We start from the raw sequence: 17,601 nt of genomic DNA on the forward strand, positions 1-17,601 counted from the left end.
GGGGCACTGAGCTAGCTGATCCTGTCTCATGGGGTTGTGTAGGGGGCACTGAGCTAGCTGATCCTGTCTCATGGGGTTGTGTAGGGGGCACTGAGCTAGCTGATCCTGTCTCATGGGGTTGTGTAGGGGGCACTGAGCTAGCTGATCCTGTCTTATGGGGTTGTGTAGGGGGTACTGAGCTAGCTGATCCTGTCTCATGGGGTTGTGTAGGGGGCACTGAGCTAGCTGATCCTGTCTCATGGGGTTGTGTAGGGGGCACTGAGCTAGCTGATCCTGACCTGAGTATGTAAAGGCAAAGTTTGGGGCATACGGTGTAGCTGCGCGTGGCCTCGGTGCTCATCTCCGTCCCAGTGGCGCTTGAGCCAGTGCTGGGTGAGGTCAGGGAGGGCTAGGCACTCAGCAACTCACTCTCAGACAAGGGCAAAACATCACCTCCAGCATCACCTTCAGTCTCACCACCACCTAATACGACTCCAAGCTTAGAAGAAATCTCACCATCTCCAACACCACCACCAGCAAGACCTCCCTCATCACCACCAACAACATGAAGACCTACTCCTCCTTCATCACCACCAACAACACCACCAACACCATCAAGACCTCCAACATCACCACCAAAATCTCCTCCTCCATCACCACCAAGACCAAGACCCAGACCTTCTAAATCCGCGAGACCTTCTAAATCCGCGAGACTAATACCCAGAGCTTCTAAATCCCCAAAAGTCAGACCATCTAAATCCCCAAGACCCAGATCAAGACCTGCATCGCCGCCAAGACCCAGCCCCAGACCAGCTCCCTCCCCGCCGCCGCCAAACCGCCGCCAGCCGCTGAAGAGGAAGCCGTACGCGGGGGAGTTGAGCACGTCGACCAGCCCCGGCGTCCGGTGGGCATAGAAGGAGCCGTGGCCGTGCGGGGGTCTTGACACGCCATTCACGACACCAAACGCGTTTCTGGGCACGAAGGGCACGAAATACCCCTCCGGAACCTGTGGGGGAGAGGGGGTGATGAGGTGGGGTTGAGGGATGATGGAATAGTGGTGTTGATATGGGTGATGAGTACTGCTAGACAAGTGGTGTTGAAAAGGGATGTTGCGTGGCGATGTAAAATGGTGCTAAGGTGATGTTGACTCTTACAGTAAAGGAAGCATCTTAAGGGCAAAAGAACAAATAAAAAACCTGCTAATCGCTGCTCCTGTAAACACAAGACAGCTAGAGTGGTAGAAAGAGAGGGTTGGAATCTGCTGGTCTTGATTTTTCCCTCTTGAAGGCGTTCAAGTCGTAGGCAGGAGAAGGTAACTACAGACGATTCGAGAGACGAAGGAAGGCTGTTCCAGAGTTTACCAGCGAAAGGGATAAAAGAATGAAGATGCTGGTTAACTCTTGCATAAGAGATATGAATAGCAAGAATGGAAAGCCGTGTGCAGCGGGGCCGCGACAGGCCTGGAGGCATGCATTTAGCAAGTTCAGAAGAGCAGTCAGCATGAAAACATCGATAGAAGACTGAAAGAGAGGCAGCGCTGCGGCGGAATTTAAGAGGCAGAAGAATCTCAGTAAGAGGATTAAAGAGAACAAAGCTGAAAGCTTGTTTATCAGACTGGTCAGTGAAGGAGGATGAAAGCTAAAGCTGGCGGTGAACATAGAAATCTCTCAAGAGATTTTCAGCGAAGGGAGAGTGAGTCAAGATGTGCTCCATTTTAGAATTCAAATAGTCAAAGAAATTTACATAGTTGATAGAGTTAGCTGAGAGATAAACGGCACATACGTATTTAGTGATAGTGACAATGAAGTCGTAGCCAGATGGTGGAAAATTCTGAAGAATCAAGGTATTGGGCCCGAGAGCAAGTGATATCATTGTATTCATAGACGCAACATCCAGCTTTGGATTAAACTTTAGGATTTAGGGGGGAACAGAATATACGTAGATTACCGTCAGTAGCCTCAGACACGTGTGTTTCGGTTAGGAAGAGAAGGTGAGGTTTAGATGGGGAGAGATAGTGTCCCACAGAGTGGAAATTAGAGCAAAGACCGCGAATGTTGCAGAAGTTTATGAAGGATAAGTTGTAAGAGTTATCAAGACGCCTCTTTCATTCGTCACCAGAAGTGGGGTCCGACCTGGGGACAGTTCTGGTCCTCTCCCTCGGATGGAGACTTTCCATAATAAAGTTTGATAAGTTTGAGGAAATGGTGTGCGTGTCGCGTGTATGTAGCGTGGTGTGAAACGTGAGAATTTTTGTCTTTAGAGAGCATTGTGAACTACCCTCTGGTGCTGAGGAGACAGTAGGGAAACGGAAAGTGAGGTCACTGGAGGCGAGAGAGAGAGAGAGAGAGAGAGAGAGAGAGAGAGAGAGAGAGAGAGAGAGAGAGAGAGAGCACCCGCTCGCCTCCCGTACATGCCTCACCAAGAGTGGCTTACGCCCAGACTGGCAGGTCTGATGTTTATTGGTAATGAAAAGGTGATGATGAAGTGGTGTTGAAAGAATGGTGATGAAGTTTTGATGAAATGGTAGTGGTGATTATTTTTGTGTACAACTTCTACTATTACCGCTACCTCTACCACTACTACTACTACTACTACTGCTACTACTACTTCTGCTACTACTACTATACTACTACTATACTACTACTACTACTACTACTACTACTACTACTACTACTACTACTGCTACTACTACTACTTTTTTTTTTTTTTTTTTTTTTTTTTTGAACGGGCCTCCATCTATTAGAGTTGCGTTGTGAGCGGTATATTCTCTCATATCCTTTCACAAAGCAATTCATTGGCCCCACCCCGCCAATGACTACTACTACTACTACTACTACTACTACTACTACTACTACTACTACTACTACTACTACTACTACTACTACTACTACTACTACTACTACTACTACTACTACTACTACTACTACTACTACTACTACTACTACTACTACTACTACTACTACTACTACTACTGCTACTACTACTACTACGACTATTACTACTACTACTACTACTACTGCTACTACTACTACTATTGTTACTACCACTTTATGGACCTGATGGAGTGCCTCCTATTGTCCTTAAAAACTGTGCTTCCGTGCTGACACCCTGCCTGGTCAAACTCTTTCGTCTCTGCCTATCAACATCTACCTTTCCTTCCTGCTGGAAGTATGCTTTTGTACAGCCTGTGCCTAAGAAGGGTAACCGTTCTAATCCTAGCTTTACTTTCCTGTCTATCTAAAGCTTTTGAGTCAATCCTTAACCGGAAGATTCAAAAGCACCTTTCCACTTCTAACCTTCTATCTGATCGCCAGTATGGATTCCGTAAGGGGCGTTCTACTGGCGATCTTCTTGCTCTCTTAACTGACTCTTGGTCATCCTCTCTTAGCCGTTTCGGTGAAACTTTCTCTGTTGCGCTAGACATATCGAAAGCCTTCGATAGAGTCTGGCACCAGTCTTTGCTTTCTAAACTGCCCTCTTTCGGATTCTGTCCCTCTCTCTGTTCCTTTATCTCCAGTTTCCTTTCCGGCCGTTCTATCTCTGCGGTGGTAGACGGTCACTGCTCTTCCCCTAAACCTATCAACAGTGGCGTTCCACAGGGCTCTGTCCTATCACCCACTCTCTTCCTGTTATTCATCAATGATCTTCTTTCCATAACAAACTGTCCTGTCCACTCATACGCCGACGACTCCACTCTGCATTATTCAACTTCTTTCAATAGAAGACCCTCTCAACAGGAAGTACACGACTCCAGACTGGAGGCTGCAGAACGCTTAACCTCAGACCTTGCTATCATTTCCGATTGGGGCAGAAGGAACCTTGTGTCCTTCAATGCCTCAAAAACTCAATTTCTCCACCTATCAACTCGACACAATCTTCCAAACACCTATCCCCTATTCTTTGACAACACTCAGCTGTCACCTTCTTCAACACTAAATATCCTCGGTCTATCCTTAACTCAAAATCTCAACTGGAAACTTCATATCTCCTCTCTCGCTAAATCAGCTTCCTCGAGGTTGGGCGGTCTGTATCGTCTCCGCCAGTTCTTCTTCCCCGCGCAGTTGCTATCCATATACAGGAGCCTTGTCCGCCCTCGTATGGAGTATGCATCTCACGTGTGAGGGGGCTCCACCCACACAGCTCTTCTGGACAGAGTGGAGTCTAAGGCCCGTATCAAGAGTCATGAAGGTCGAGCCGCGTACCTTCCCTTTGACAATGTAGGCACGGCCTCAGACCGTGCCTTCAATCCTTACCACAAGTCGCTCGAAAAGGTAAATGCACATACACACACTACAGGCTACTTTTCACCGACCAGATCTAATGCACGCACACACATACAAACACACAGTGCTATTCATGGAGGTATAATACCTCCATGGTGCTATTACAGCCATAATATTGTCCGTTTCATTCCGTCTGTCCACTCGTGAACGTAGATGTGGCACCTGCGCATTGTGAGTTTGTGATTGCATGAAGATCATGTGAATGTTTGTGTATACAAAAAATCCTCAAACCATTGTATATGAACCGCAAACAGAAGTTTTGCATCGATAATATACCATACAAGAACACGAAGAAACAACTTATATATCAAACAGTATAGTTTTATCATACTCGAACGATCTATAGCCTTTCAGATACTCATATTTCATCTCATTAAGGGATATAAAGTGACATACGACTCTGTAAGTGTCTATACATAAGGAATTTTGATGTTGCATGTATAAATAACATGGGTAGCCTAATATATTCGAAATAGCCTAGCATCGCACTCAACAGTTATTATTTATTATTTCATGGGTTTTTTCCATTATCAATCGTTATTTTCATGCAGTAAATTAATAAGATGCCCTTTGTTTGCACTTGCAGAGCCAGATGTCTTAACTGAAATGAGAAAGAATTTGAAAACCCATATATCGTTGGAGAATGTGAGCCGCGAAGGTTCCCGCCTGGCTGGCCTGGTACCTCTGTGCTTTGAAGGCGTGTGCTGTTGTTGTAAACAAGACAAACATATTCGCTGCAACTATAATATATGACTTTCCAAATAGGGAAAATATTTTCTCAGGTTGTTTTAACTGAACCGCAACTATTTGTCACGCCAAATTAGGAAAATAAACATTTTTATTCGAAGGTCTGAGGGAAGACACGGGGTAGACCTTGCCTTCCCTTCGTCTCTCCCGCAGACCTTCGTTCCAAAAATGCTAGTGACTATAGGTACGCACCGTCCTTCCCTTCGATCTTCGTCGCTAAACCTTCGTGACTTTTGGTACGGGCCTAAGGCTCTTCGTCTCATCAGCTCTCCTCCTCCTACTGATAGTCTTCCTCTTAAATTCCGCCGCGATGTTGCCTCTCTTTCTATATCTGTAGATATTTCCACGCTGACTGCTCTTCTGAACTTGCTAACTGCATGCCTCCCCCCCTCCCGCGGCCCCGCTGCACACGACTTTCTACTCATGCTCATCCCTATACTGTCCAAACCCATTATGCAAGAGTTAACCAGCATCTTCACTCTTTCATCCCTCACGCTGGTAAACTCTGGAACAATCTTCCTTCATCTGTATTTCCTCCTCCCTACGAATTGAACTCTTTCAAAAGGAGGGTATCAGGACATCTCTCCTCCCGAAATTGACCTTTCTTTCGGCCACCTCTTTTGATTCTTTTTTGGGAGCAGCGAGTAGCGGTCTTTTTTTTATTATTGTTTTCTTTTTTGTGTGCCCTTGAGCTGCCTCCTTTGTTGTAAAAAAAAAAAACTACTTCTACTACTACTACGACTATGACTGCTACTACTACTACTACTACTACTACTATGACTACTTCTACTACTACTACTACTACTACTATGACTACTACTACTACTATTACTACTACTACTACTACTACTATGACTACTACTACTACTACTATTACTACTACTACTACTACTACTACTACTACTACTACTACTACTACTACTACTGTTACTTACCTCGAAAGGCAAGATGGCGGGTCCAAGATGAGGCTCCAAGGTGAATTCAGCAGTTTGTGTCCCTCCTCCTCCTCCTACTTCTCCTCCTCCTCCTCCTCCTCCTCCTGCTCCTCCTCCTCCTGCTCCTCCTCCTCCGTTTTCTCCTTCTTCATCCTGGTGGTGCAAATGGGCGTCTCCTCTTCGCCTTCCTCCTCCTCCTCCTCTTCCTCCTCCTCCTCCTCTTCCTCCTCCTTCTCTTTCTTTCTTCCTCATCTTCATCACGTTCTTCACGCTCTCCATCGCTCTCGTGTCTTCTTGGTCATCCACGACTGAAGAAAAAGAAGAAAATGATGATGATGACGATGATTGTTATTATGACTATTATTATTATTATTATTATTATTGTTATTATTATTATTATTATTATTATTATTATTATTTTTATTATTATTATTATGAGAGGAGCTTTTATGTTCTACTGTAGCTAATTTCCTTCCTCTTCTTTTAAATCTCTTCCTCCTCCTCCTCCTCCTCCTCCTCCTCTTCCTCCTCCATTCATCACCATCTCATTAGCTCAGGGAATTTGGCTTTTAGAGAGAGAGAGAGAGAGAGAGAGAGAGAGAGAGAGAGAGAGAGAGAGAGAGAGAGAGAGAGAGAGAGAGAGAGAGAGAGAGAGAGAGAGAGAGAGAGAGAAAGAAAAAGAATGCCCCTATAAGATTTCTTAGAGAGAGAGAGAGAGAGAGAGAGAGAGAGAGAGAGAGAGAGATTGAATGAATGAATGTGAGAAAAAGTGAAAGAAAAAAATAAAACTGAAAGGCATCAAGAGAGAGAGAGAGAGAGAGAGAGAGAGAGAGAGAGAGAGAGAGAGAGAGAGAGGATAAAAAATGATGGGCTGTCGCTGTCAGTCCCAGCAGAGGAGCAAGTGTGAGCGAGTGGTTTTCTCTCTTTCTCACTTTCTTTCTTTTTCTCTCTCTCTTTATTTTTTCCGTACCAGATTATATAAGAATATGTTACACTTGTTACCTATTATTATTATTATTATTATTATTATTATTATTATTATTATTATTATTATTATTATTATTACTATTATTTACATTCGCATCGTAACTAATATAAGTATACTTCATCTAAACCGCCATCATTGATCTTCTTAACCAAAGCAAAACTTCTTCTTAAATCCCATTGCAGTCTACGTCTTTCCAAATAAAGTAAGTTAAGTTTATTTTTCTAGTCTATCTCTGCCCGGTAAATTCCCAAGTCCCTGGATCATTTTAGTTACTCTTCTCTGTGCTGCCTCGAGGGAATCTATATCCTTCCTATGACAGGGGCACCGAAACTGAACAGGGTAGTCCAGGTGAGGCCTAACCAGAGCCAGATACAATTTAGTCTTTCTCTGTACGGTAAAATCCCAAGTCCCTGGATCATCTTTGTCGTTGTCCTCTGTACTGTCTCGAGGGAATCTATATCCTTCCTGTGATAGGGGCACCGAAATTGTAGAGCGTAATCCAAGTGAGGCCTAACAGAGCCAGATACAGTTTGAGGATAACTTCTGAATTCCTTTTGCTGACGCCTCTAGAAATATAACCCAAGACTCTTTCCACGGATTCTCGCGGCAATACGGTGATTTCTGGTGGAAGGTCACACGTAGACCCAAACCCCTCTCGCAGCCGGAGTGGTCAAGAACTGTTTTATATGTAATGTGTAATCACTGTGGGACGTTGTATTTGTCGATGTTGAACTGCATCACCCATTCGTCGGCCCACCCGTACAGTTCTTAGTTCCTCCTGGAGTAACTAAGCCTCGCTGTTTTTGTGTCTTAACCAAACTTTAATTTTTACAGCCAAAGAGGCAGCTTAAGGGCACAAAACTGGCGCAACTTGATTGTTACTAGTTAGCGGAGGCGGCGGCTGAGTGTTCAGCGTGCGGGCGCGATGTCGAGGAGGACCTGCGTTCGCGTCCTGCCCGCCGTTACAAGCTGCAAGACTATCCGCATGTTGTCCTGAAGACCACCTTTCAACCCGGACTCTAGATAACCTCTCTAAAGAGTATGAAAAATAAGCTCCGGGAACAGCATGAGCCAAGTAAGATGGCGCCATTATAAACACTTGCCTGCGCCATTACGGGCTGGGACCAACCAACAAATCCCATAATAAAAGCCTACCGGCGCCATAGGCCGAATGTAGAATATGAAAAAATGTTGTACCGCAGCCAAAATCGTTGATGTATATGATAAACTTTCAACGAACTCAAGTACCCGTCGCCATCACCACGACCACCAGTCATCACCAGCCAGCACCAGTCATCACCAGTACTCACCCAGGCTGTCCAACATGGCGGCCAAGTGTGGTGACTCGCTCAGACCGGTCATCAGCATGTGGAGACTGTGACTGAGGTCGTGGGCGGAGGAGGACGAGGAGTGAGAGGGGTCGTCGGGGGGGTGGGAGAGGGGGTCGTTATGGTCGTTGGAAAGGTGTCGTTTCACGGAGATCTGTTGGCTAAGAGGAATCATCGCCATCATCATCGTCACCCCCAGCATCCTCATCTTCATCTTCCTCATCTCCATCATCTTCTGAAATAGTGATAAGCGTGGTAGTAGTAGTAGTAGTAGTAGTAATAGTAGTAGTATGGTATTATTTTTAGCTGTTTCCTGTGTGTGTGTGTGTGTGTGTGTGTGTGTGTGTGTGTGTGTGTGTGTGTGTGTGTGTACATTTACTCACGGTGAGGAGAACGTCGGCAAACATCCTCTCCTCCTCTTCCTGATCCTCCTCCTCCTCCTCCTCCTCCTCCTCTAAATCCTCCTCCTTCTCTTCCAAACCCTCCTCCTCCTCTTCCAAACCCTCCTCCTCCTCCTCCTCCTCCTCCTCCTCCTCCTCCTCCTCCTCCTCCTCCTCCTCCTCCTCCTCTTCTTCTTCTATACAGTATTTTTTTTCTTCTTCTTTCTGTAACTTTTCCTCCTCCTGCTCTCCTCTCCAATTTTTCTTCTTCCTTCTCGAACTCTTCCTATTCCTTTTTAATCAGCTGCCTCAAGGGGGGGTAGAGAGAGAGAGAGAGAGAGAGAGAGAGAGAGAGAGAGAGAGAGATTCTTTAATATCTTTCCTGGAAAAAAATCGCTCACATAACACACGAGAGAGAGAGAGAGAGAGAGAGAGAGAGAGAGAGAGAGAGAGAGAGAGAGAGAGAGAGAGAGAGAGAGAGAGAGAGAGAGAGAGGTTTACATAGATGTTCAGACCACACAAACCCTGCCTTTCAGACTTGATGGTAAAGTTGTAAGCATACGCTGTTGTCTGTCCTTATAAATAATATTGGGAACTTCTTTAAATGGCCAACAAGACCGATCATTTCTGCTTTAGCGAATATCAAGCTGAAGGAAGTGTCGGTCGAGCTTGTTTTTAAATTAATTAATCGTGTTACACTGGACCACTACAACGTTGGTGAAGAAAACTTTAGTGCAGTCTGAATTTATTTGTTTTCACATGACTTTGTGCCATTATTTCTCGTTCGCAACGTGTCGTCGATCAAAGACAATTTTGATATGTACACTTTCTTAAGACCAATGAGTATTTTGAAGCATTCGATCTGTTTTCCTCGGAGGCGACGGTTCTCAAGAGAGAACAAACTTTCATAGTAAAGTTGCGCAAGGAGGAAATTATCTTCGTTGTCCTACGTTGCACACCTAATTTAGCAAAGTTTTCCAGTGGTGGGGAGACCAGAACCGAACCGCATATTCCAAGTGGGGCCTGACTGAACTATTGTAAAGTGGTGGTATTACATCTTTATTCTTGAAAGCAAAGTTTCTCTTATTGAACCCAACATTCTGTTCGCTTTATTTGCTGCATCGATGCATTGCTGTGAGAATTTGAGGTTGACGCGATTTTGACACCCAGGTCCTTGACACACTGAACGCTTCTGAGTTTAACGCCACGCATTTTGTAATCGAAACTCTTATTACTTGTTCCAACTTGAAGGACCTGGCACTTATCTATATTAAAGGGCATCTCCCATCTATCAGACCAAGCTGAAATTTTATGCAAATCTTCTTGGAGGCTTTGTCTGTCTTCGTCAGTGAGGACCGAAGTACAAATCTTTGTGTCGTCTGCAAACTTACTAATGATATTATTCAATCCACCATCAGTGTCTTTGATGTAAGTTATAAACAGCACTGGGCCAAGAACCGAGCCCTGAGGGACGCCACTAGTGAGTGGCGCCCACTCTGAGTTAAATCCGTTGATCTCCATCTTTGCTGTTTGTTGCTCATCCAATTTGCGATCCATTGGTGCACATGTACTTTACCGTCAATACCGAGTTGCTTGATTTTATAGCGTAACTTATGATGTGGAACTTTATCAAACGCTTTCTGGAAATCAAGATAGGCTACGTTCAGTGATTTGGTTATGTCATAAACTTAGACGTCGTTACAAAAGGTCGGAGTCCTTAATTAGAGAATGACTTTTAAGGTATAATTTACAATTTTTGTTCTAATTATGCTATAGTTCATTTTTTTCTACTTTCCAAAAAATCGGTTTGACGTCAGCCATTTTGGGGAGATGGTGACTGAGTGATCAGAGTGCGGGCGCGACATCCTGGAGGACCCGGGTTCGAGACCCGCCCGTCGTCACAAGCTGACAATTTCCAGTCATCACTTATAAGACTATACCCATATGCTGTTCTGAAGACCATCAATCCGGACTCTAACGAAACTCTCTAGACTGGAGGAAAGATATGTTCCGGGGGGCAGAATGCTCTGAGCAAAATGGCACCACCATAAAACACTTGCCTTCGCCGTAATGGGCTGGGGTCGACCATGAGGTCCCATCAAGAAAGTCTACCGGCGCCATAGGCGGAACGTCAAAAAAAAAAAAAAAAAAATCCAATTCAATGTGAGGATGCCTTTTCACACGGACATTATCAAATAAGAATGTGAGAGGAACTGACATTTCTCTTTTTGTTCCTGAAAGTAGTTTAGGATATAATACTGTCCGGTCCTGGGCTTTTCTTTGTTTTGAGGGATTGGACGCATAAAGAACTTTTTCGGTGGTTATTTCAAGACTCGGCAGGGCATAAACTGGATCTCCATTAGTACATGAAACCACTGATGATGGTGGCGGCGGCGGTCAAACTGGTACTGAATGCCGAGGAAAAATAGTTATTCAACACGTTCGTAACGTGTTGATTTTCAGTTAGTATGTTACCTGCGCTGCCAGTTAAGGGTTCAATCCGACCTCCAATCTCCTTTTCGTGGTTTATTTAATTGAAGAAAGTTCTGAATATTTTTAGTTTACGGGAATATTTTCCTCACACCGACGCCTTGACTCACATACACTTCATTCGCCGCCTTTTTTCACGATAAAGTATGTAATTTCCTGTCGAGTTTTGCACATTATTTTGTATGTCTAAGAAATTTATCTCCTTTAGAGATTTTTTTTTTTTCGCTGTTAAATACACGATGGGGGAGAGAGAGAGAGAGAGAGAGAGAGAGAGAGAGAGAGAGAGAGAGAGAGAGAGAGAGAGAGAGAGAAGGAAGGAACTAGATCTCTTAGTTCCGTGTTGTGCAACGGTGGTGGTGGTGGTGAAGGTAACGCCACCACCATTACCTCCATCACCACCATCACCACACCCATTACCACTATCATCACCACCATCACCATCACTATCATGGTCACCAAATCACCTTCATCACCAGTGTGTCATCACCATCACCAGTACATTATCATCATCAACATCATTATCACCACCACCATCATCACCACCATCACCATCACAACTACATACACACCGCCATGTCCCCCTCCCTCTCAGCACCATAAACACTCACCACCACAAACGCCATCACCATCACCACCACCACCAGTCATAAAAAACTTAACTTGTCTGTTTTTTGTTTGTCTGTCTGTCTGGTTACGTGTGTGTGTGTGTGTGTGTGTGTGTGTGTGTGTGTGTGTGTGTGTGCGCTTGTTGGTGTGTGTACAATTAGACAGGTAGGTAATGAATGTGTGTGTGTGTGTGTGTGTGTGTGTGTGTGTGTGTGTGTGTGTGTGTGTGTGTGTGTGTGTGTATGCGCGCTCATAAAAGTTTGTGACTGTCTTTTTTATATATGTTTTTATCTCTTCCCTTTTATTATCCTATTTTTCTTTCTTTCTTTCTTTCTTATGTTCTTTTTCTTTCTTTTTTATGGGTTTTTTTGTCGCTTCCTGAATGTTCTCTTTGTTTGTTTTTCCTCGCTAGTTACTTCCTCATTCTTTTCCTTCTTTTTTTTCTTTTTCATTCATTTTTTTCGTTCACTTTTATTCTTTCATTCTTTTCTCCTTGTTATTCTTTCATTCATTCATTATTTTCTTTCTTTTCTCTTTGCTTCGTGTTTTATCTAATCCTTCTTTCTCTTCTGCTTCCTTTCTTCTGTTTTCCTTCGTTCATTCATTCTTTTCTAATCTATTTTCTTATTTGTTTGAGTCTTTGTTCCTTTCTTTCTTTCCTTCTTTCTTTCATCTTATCTTTCTTTTCTCCTCTCTCCTTTTTTCTCTTCCCATTCTCCCATTCATTATTTTATTTATCAGTAGTTTCTTTATTTTTTGTTTCTTCCTTTATTTTTTTATTATTTTCACTATTTTTCTCTTCGTTTTTCTCTTTTTTTCTCTCATTTCTTTCTTTATCTTCTCAATGCTTCTTCTCGAGGTGCTTTTTTGTATTCCTTTGTCTTCCTCACCTCCTCTTTACCTGTCTTCTTTTTGTCTGTCTTTGTTCACTCTTTCCTATTTTCTTCTTTTTCTTTCACTCAGTTCTTTCTTTCTCTGTTGTTGTTTTCTTTTTCTTCCTCTGTACCTGTCTTCTTTTTGTCTGTCTTTGTTCACTCTTTCCTATTTTCTTCTTTTTCTTTCACTCAGTTCTTTCTTTCTCTGTTGTTGTTTTCTTTTTCTTCTCAATGCTTCGTCTCGTCACTATTGTTTTCCTTTTCTTCCTCACTTCCTCTTTACCTGTCTTCTTTTTGTCTGTCTTTGTTCACTCTATTCTATTTTCTTCGTTTCTTTCACTCAGTTCTTTCTTTCTCTGTTGTTGTTGTTGTTGTTTTCTTTTTCTTCTCAATACTTCGTCTCGTCACTATTGTTTTCCTTTTCTTCGTCACTTCCTCCTTACCTGTCTTTTTCTTGTCTTGCTTTGTTCACTCTTTCCTATTTTCTTCTTTTTCTTTCATTCAGTTCTTTCTTTGTCTGTTGTTGTTTTCTTTCTTTTTTTCTTCTCAATGCTTCTTCTCAAGGTATTATTTTATTCCTTTTTCTTCCTCACTTCCTCTTTACCTGTCTTCTTTTTTTGTCTTGCTTTTTTCACTCTTTCCTATTTTTTTTTCTTTTTCTTTCACTCAGTTCTTTCTTTCTCTGTTGTTGTTGTTGTTTTCTTTTTCTTCTCAATTTTCTTCTTCTCGTCACTGTTGTTTTCCTTTTTCTTCGTCATTTCCTCTTCTCTTTTTGTCTTCCTCTCTTTTCTTTTTCCTATTTTTCTTCTTTTCTTCCACTCAGTTCCTTCCTTTCTCTCTAACATATTTTCATTCTTTCATCTTTTCTTTCTTTTTCCTTTCTTTCAATTTCTCACATTTTTTTTTTCAATGACTTTATTTCTTTCTTTATCTTTTTAGTTTCTTTTCTCTTTCCCAATCACTTTCTTTATTTCTCAACACACATTTTCTTTTACTTCCTTATTATTATTATTATTATTATTATTATTGTCACTATTTCCTTTTCCAGTTCACTATTCGACGCTTTTCCTTGCAACACACACACACACACACACACACACACACACATACGTAACATACATACATACACACATAACCATAACAATTAAAAACAACTCTCTCTCTCTCTCTCTCTCTCTCTCTCACCAGCCTGCACCACCACCACCACCACCGCTGCGAGTCAGACTGTCCGGTGTTGTGCCTTGTAAACTCTCCTTCCAGACTGTCCTTGAGAGAGAGAGAGAGAGAGAGAGAGAGAGAGAGAGAGAGAGAGAGAGAGAGAGAGAGAGAGAGTGCATGTACTTGTTTGTTATTTATAGTTTATTTCCTTCCCGTATTGATTTTTCTCCTACGCGTGTGTGTGTGTGTGTGTGTGTGTGTGTGTGTGTGTGCTAACGGGGTTGATGGAGGGTTCAAATTCACACTGACGAGGTTTTTTCGCCCGTAGCGCATTCCATGTACACACACACACACACACACACACACACACACACACGGAAAAGGATATTTAAAAACGTGTGTACTTCTTTCTAGGAGTGGGTACAGGTGTGTGTGTGTGTGTGTGTGTGTGTGTGTGTGTGTGTTAAGGGCTCCAGCACGTACTATTTCCCATGGTAAAGGAAATTGGAGAAGGAGGAAGAAGGAGATGGGGAAGAAGGAAAAAGGGGAGGAGGAGGAAGAGGAAGAAGAAGAAGAAGAAGAAGAAGAAGCGGAGGTAGAGCAGAAGGAGGAGGAGGAAGGGGAGGAGGAGGAGGAGTCCTTGACCAGTTTTTCTACAGGAAGGAACTTGAGGCAACACACACACAGAGAGAGAGAGAGAGAGAGAGAGAGAGAGAGAGAGAGAGAGAGAGAGAGAGAGACCAGCTCATACATATCCGGGAGCCAGGAGTAATAACAACAAAAAAGCAACAGACACAAGCGCTTCCTCCATCCCAGCCCGCCGAGAATAGTCACGGACGCGAGCAAGCCTGTCTTTATGCCTCGGGCCGGGAGAAAAATAATGGACAACAACGTGACAGTAATGACTTAATGGATGACCTGACGTATAAGACTAAGGGGAGGGAAAGGGAGATATAATGGGAGAGGAAGGATACAGGAAAGAGCTAAGGGGTGACCTGTAAGGGGAGGGAAAGGGAGATATAATGGGAGAGAAAGAATACAGGAAAGAGCTAAGGGGTGACCTGTAAGGGGAGGGAAAGGGAGATATAATGGGAGAGCAAGGATACAGGAAAGAGCTAAGGGGTGACCTGTAAGGGGAGGGGAGGAAAGGGAGATATAATGGGAGAGCAAGGATAGGATGAAAGACCCCTCACACCTCCTACGAAAGCCCCGTTCAATGTATGCGCTAAAATCATTAAGTACACGACCCTAAGCGAGTAAGTTACTGTTAAAAGCAAGAACAAGTAAATGGAAGGAAACTACACCTGGAAATGCCCACACCCTCTAAAAGCCTTGTTAAATGTGTGTGCTCGGGCGGCGAAATGTTTAAGAATGCGGCCCCAAGGGGAGTGAGTTAGTGTTAAAAGCAAGAACTGGTAAATGGAAGGAACAGGGAGGGCGGGGAAAGCATGTAAAGGAGGAGAGAAGGGAGAGAGAAGGAAGCGGTGGAACATCCGAGTGTGTGATGCAACAGTTACGAGCGGCAGAGAGGAAGGTTAAGAACAGTGTGTGTGGTGACAGTCATGGCGGAGAGCAGTGGACGGGTTAATAGAGGAGGAAGACTCGCCCTGGTACGGTTTGCTCTCATCTGGTATGTTTTCTGGTTTGTTCTGGTACTACTATAAAAGTCCGTCAGGTAACGCTGTTATTATTATTAGTAGTAGTAGTAGTAGTAGTAGTAGTATTTTTTTTTTTTACATCTTCGCCTATGGCGCCGGTAGGCTTGTTTTTTGGAGGGGCCTGATTGTATGGCCCAGCCCGTTGTGGCTCAGGCAAGTGTTTATAGTGGCGCCATCTTGCAATGGCTCATGCTGCCCTCCCGGAGCTCATCTTTAATCCCAGAATCTAGAGTCCGGGCTGATAGGTGGTCTTCTGGACAGCATGTGGGTAGTTTTAAGCCACTCGGCGGCGGCTGAAAACCCCCAGCTTGGTGGCACCGGGCGGGGATTGAACTCGCGTCGTCCGGAACGCGGCGCCGTCACGCTATCCACTCAGCCACTGCCTTCCCAAGTATAGCAGTAATCGATCAATCAATCATTCCTTTTTCGTAACATACAATATCTGTACATTACTCATATACCTATAGATCGAACGCTATATATATATATATATATATATATATATATATATATATATATATATATATATATATATATATATATATATATATATATATATATATATAGTGGCTATAGGTGGTTAGCGTGCTGGGCTCACATTCACGGCGCCATGGACAACGTCGGTTCGAATCCCCACGCTACCACCTGGGATTTTTCAGTTACCGCCGAGTGGCCTAAGACTACCCACATGCTGTCCTGAAGACCACCCATCAACCCGGACTCTAGAAGAAACCGTCCAAGTGAATCAAGAATAAGTTCCGGGGGGCAGCATGAGCCAAACATAACTGGAGCCACTATAAAAAATTACCTGCGCCAAGACGGGCTTGGGCCGACCATCTGCCCATCTGAAAGTCTAATATATATATATATATATATATATATATATATATATATATATATATATATATATATATATATATATATATATATATATATATATATATATATAAAATATGATGCTCATGGTTATGTGTCCATGTAATTCTAGCACCAATCTATATCCATAGCATCTGCATAAAAATCTGTTCCATAAGTTGTTGTTGTTTTTTTTCAGCTAAAGAAACAGCTGAAGGGCAACAAAAAAAGGCGTAAAAAAAGGCCCGCTAATCGCTGTTCCCACAAAGACAAAAGTAATAAGCAGCCAAAAGAGATGTCAGTTTCGGGAGGAGAGGTGTCTTGATACACTTCTCTTGAAATAATTCAAGTCATAGGCAGGAGGAAATATATACGAAGGAAGGCTGTTCCAGAGTTTACCAGTGTAAGGGATGAAAGAGTGAAGATGTTGGTTAATTCTTGCATAAGGGGTTTGGACAGTATAGGGATGAGCATGAGTAGAAACTAGAAAGTCGTGTGCAGCGGGGCCGCAGGAGGAGGGAAGGCATGCAGTTAGCAAGTTCAGAAGAGCAGTCGGCATGAAAATATCGACAGAAGATAGAAAGAGAAGCAACATGGCGGCGGACTTTAAGAGGTAGATGACTTTCAGTATGAGGAGGAGAGCTGATGAGACGAAGAGCCTTAGCCCTTGTCAAAAAAGATTAATGAATTTTAAAAATACATCGCCTATGGCCCTATTATAAAGAGGCTTGTTAAGAATAAAAATAACAATTTTTCATATTAAAAGATTAAAAATGCCTCGCCTGCACAAAATAAAACATGGAGTCTAAGTAAAAGCAAATTAAAATGTTTAGCAAGACTTTGATCGCTGACACAGGACTGACATTTTGTTTTTTAGTGCACTAGAATACGTTAATTCAAAAGTTTTGAACACTGATGGTGGAAATATTTTGACAGAAGTAATAGTAGTAATAGTAGAAGTAGTAGTGGTAGGAGGAGGAGGAGGAGGAAGAGTTGTAGTAGTAGTAGTAGTAGTAGTAGTAGTAGTAGTAGTAGTAGTAGTAGTAGTAGTAGTAGTAGTAGTAGTAGTAGTAGTAGTAGTAGTAGTAGTAGGAGGAGGAGGAGGAGGAGGAGGAGGAGGAGCAGCAGCAGCAGAAGTAGTAGTAGTAGTAGTAGGAGGAGGAGGAGGAGCAGCAGCAGCAGAAGTAGTAGTAGTAGCAGTAGTAGTAGTAGTAGTAGTAGTAGTAGTAGTAGTAGTAGTAGTAGTAGGAGGAGGAGGAGGAGGAGGAGCAGCAGCAGCAGAAGTAGTAGTAGTAGTAGTAGTAGTAGTAGAAGTAGTA

General features: G+C 43.1%; 2 protein-coding genes across 4 annotated transcripts in view; one reads left to right on the forward strand and one right to left on the reverse strand.

The window, feature by feature from the left end:
* Positions 1–17,601, forward strand: part of LOC126999257 (lutropin-choriogonadotropic hormone receptor-like) — a 109,191-nt gene that overhangs the window by 6,183 nt on the left and 85,407 nt on the right. The gene's annotated exons all lie outside the window — the stretch shown is intronic.
* On the reverse strand, positions 241–13,852 carry LOC126999258 (uncharacterized). Of its 2 annotated transcripts, none has more exons than XM_050861650.1 (4): positions 13,797–13,852; positions 8,243–8,495; positions 5,945–6,252; positions 241–985 (listed from the first exon to the last, which is right to left on the reverse strand). In XM_050861650.1, exons 2-4 carry the CDS (start codon positions 8,490–8,492, stop codon positions 389–391), a joined length of 1,155 nt encoding a protein of 384 aa, XP_050717607.1. In that variant the 5' UTR covers positions 8,493–8,495; positions 13,797–13,852; the 3' UTR covers positions 241–388. The 2 variants fall into 2 exon arrangements, with proteins under 2 accessions (XP_050717607.1, XP_050717608.1); XM_050861651.1 differs by having other exon boundaries at positions 8,243–8,492; positions 13,797–13,835.

Source organism: Eriocheir sinensis, chromosome 16 (genome assembly GCF_024679095.1).
Source record: "Eriocheir sinensis breed Jianghai 21 chromosome 16, ASM2467909v1, whole genome shotgun sequence".
Classification (NCBI taxonomy): Eukaryota; Metazoa; Arthropoda; class Malacostraca; order Decapoda; family Varunidae; genus Eriocheir; species Eriocheir sinensis.